The sequence below is a fragment of the Micropterus dolomieu genome, linkage group LG10, assembly GCF_021292245.1.
Source record: "Micropterus dolomieu isolate WLL.071019.BEF.003 ecotype Adirondacks linkage group LG10, ASM2129224v1, whole genome shotgun sequence".
NCBI classification, from domain to species: Eukaryota; Metazoa; Chordata; class Actinopteri; order Centrarchiformes; family Centrarchidae; genus Micropterus; species Micropterus dolomieu.
Window position 1 is genome coordinate 29,761,182 of NC_060159.1, and position 1,849 is coordinate 29,763,030.

A 1,849-nucleotide genomic window follows, 5' to 3' on the forward strand; every position below is an offset into this window, starting at 1 on the left:
GCTCCGAGGTAAGAAACAGCTCAACCTGTTGCAAATAAACTCACTGGATGAGAATACAATCAATGATACACAGCTCCTCTCCTCGCCCCCTCTCCCCCTCCCCTCCTCTCCTTCCCTCCTTCTCTTCTCCTCTCTTCCCCTCCTCTTCTCCTCCCCTCCTCTCCTCCCCTCCTCCTCCCAGGTTCAGAGCAATCCAGGAGCTCCAGCTGAAGGAGGAGAGAATCTTCAGCTCTCTGAACTTCAGACCAGGTTTCAACCACAGCGACATCAAACTCACGGTGTGGAAAAGATTACACCGAAAAGTCCTGCCAGGTACACTTGACACCTGTACTCGTACCTCTTTTTGCCTCTACCTGTACCTGGATCTCTACCTGTACCTGTACTTGAACCTCTACTTGTACTTGTACCTCTACTTCTACCTGTACATGTACCTGTACATATACCTGAACCTCTATTTCTGCCTTTACCTGTACGAGTATGTATGCCTGTACCAGTACCTGTACCCTTCCTATTTATCTGTTCGTTTGTTTATCTGTCCGTCTGTTTATTTATCTGTGTTTGTCTCTCCCTGTTGATTACATATTATTCTCTTCGTCCAGCTCCAGAGCCGTTGAAGCTGGATCCTCAGACGGCTCACCCAATGTTAGAGCTCATTGGTGGGGACACGCTGGTGTCCTGTGGGGCTCTGCTGCGGAGGCTCCCTGATAATCCTGAGAGGTTCAGTTACAGCTACTGTGTCCTGGCCAACCGAGGCTTCTCCTCTGGGAAACACTACTGGGAGGTAAGCAGTGCCGTTAGTGTAGGGTACCAGGATTCACCTGCCCGATCTCACCCCAGGGCGCCAAATACCAACACTTTGAGAAAGCCTGACAAAGCATCTGCATTTAAGGTACCCTTCAGCATCCTCTGAGACGCCCTGGGACGAGAACGTGTTCACGGGTGCAGCTGAACGACGATGTTTTGTTCTCGTGTTTTTACAGTACATACGTGTTTACAGGCGCTCTGCTTCTGTCCCTGGCCCAGGTGGAAGTTGGAAACAAACCGAAATGGCGCCTTGGCTTGATCAAAGGAACGACCAATCGTAAGGCCAAGCTGGTGAAGAATCCAGATTGTGGAGTGTGGCTGATTGGACTGAAGGACGGGGTTTACGAAGCCTTCACTTCCCCCAGGGTAGTCCTGCCGCTGTCATGTCCCCCCCGCCGGGTGGGACTCTTCTTGGACTACCAAGGCAGATGTCTGACCTTCTTTAACAGTGACAGTCCTGACGAGCTGGGCTTCATCTACAGCTTCAGGCTGGAGGTTCAGGGGAAGGTCTACCCCCTGCTGGACGTGTGCTGGCACGAGCGAGGAGACAACAAAGAGCCTCTGGTCCTCCTGCATCCCCACAGGGAGCACCTCCTGCCCCAGCCTCACAAGGAGCACCTCCTCCCCCAGACCCAGAAACCCAACAAGTGAAAGATTGAGGAGACGACAGCTCCTGGTCCTCCTGCATCCCAACAGGGAGCACCTCCCGCCCCAGCCTCACAAGGAGCACCTCCTCCCCCAGACCCAGAAACCCAACAAGTGAAAGAGTGAGGAGACGACAGCTCCTGGTCCTCCTGCATCCCAACAGGGAGCACCTCCCGCCCCAGCCTCACAAGGAGCACCTCCTCCCCCAGACCCAGAAACCCAACAAGTGAAAGAGTGAGGAGACGACAGCTCCCGGTCCTCCTGCATCCCCACAGGGAGCACCTCCTGCCCCAGCCTCACAGGGAGCACCTCCTCCCCCAGACCCAGAAACCCAACAAGTGAAAGATTGAGGAGACGACAGCTCCCGGTCCTCCTGCATCCCCACAGGGAGCACCTCCTG

At 54.5% G+C, this 1,849-nt stretch overlaps 1 protein-coding gene across 1 annotated transcript in view; it reads left to right on the plus strand.

Moving 5' to 3' along the window:
- The window catches only part of LOC123977523 (E3 ubiquitin-protein ligase TRIM50-like), an 8,503-nt gene extending 7,889 nt beyond the window's left edge, over positions 1-614 (plus strand). Inside the window, exons 10-11 of the mRNA XM_046060268.1 lie at positions 182-479; positions 600-614. Of these exons, the coding sequence (XP_045916224.1) occupies positions 182-479; positions 600-614 (313 nt within the window). The remainder of the gene's footprint in view (positions 1-181; positions 480-599) is intronic.
- Positions 615-1,849: the final 1,235 nt, after the last annotated feature.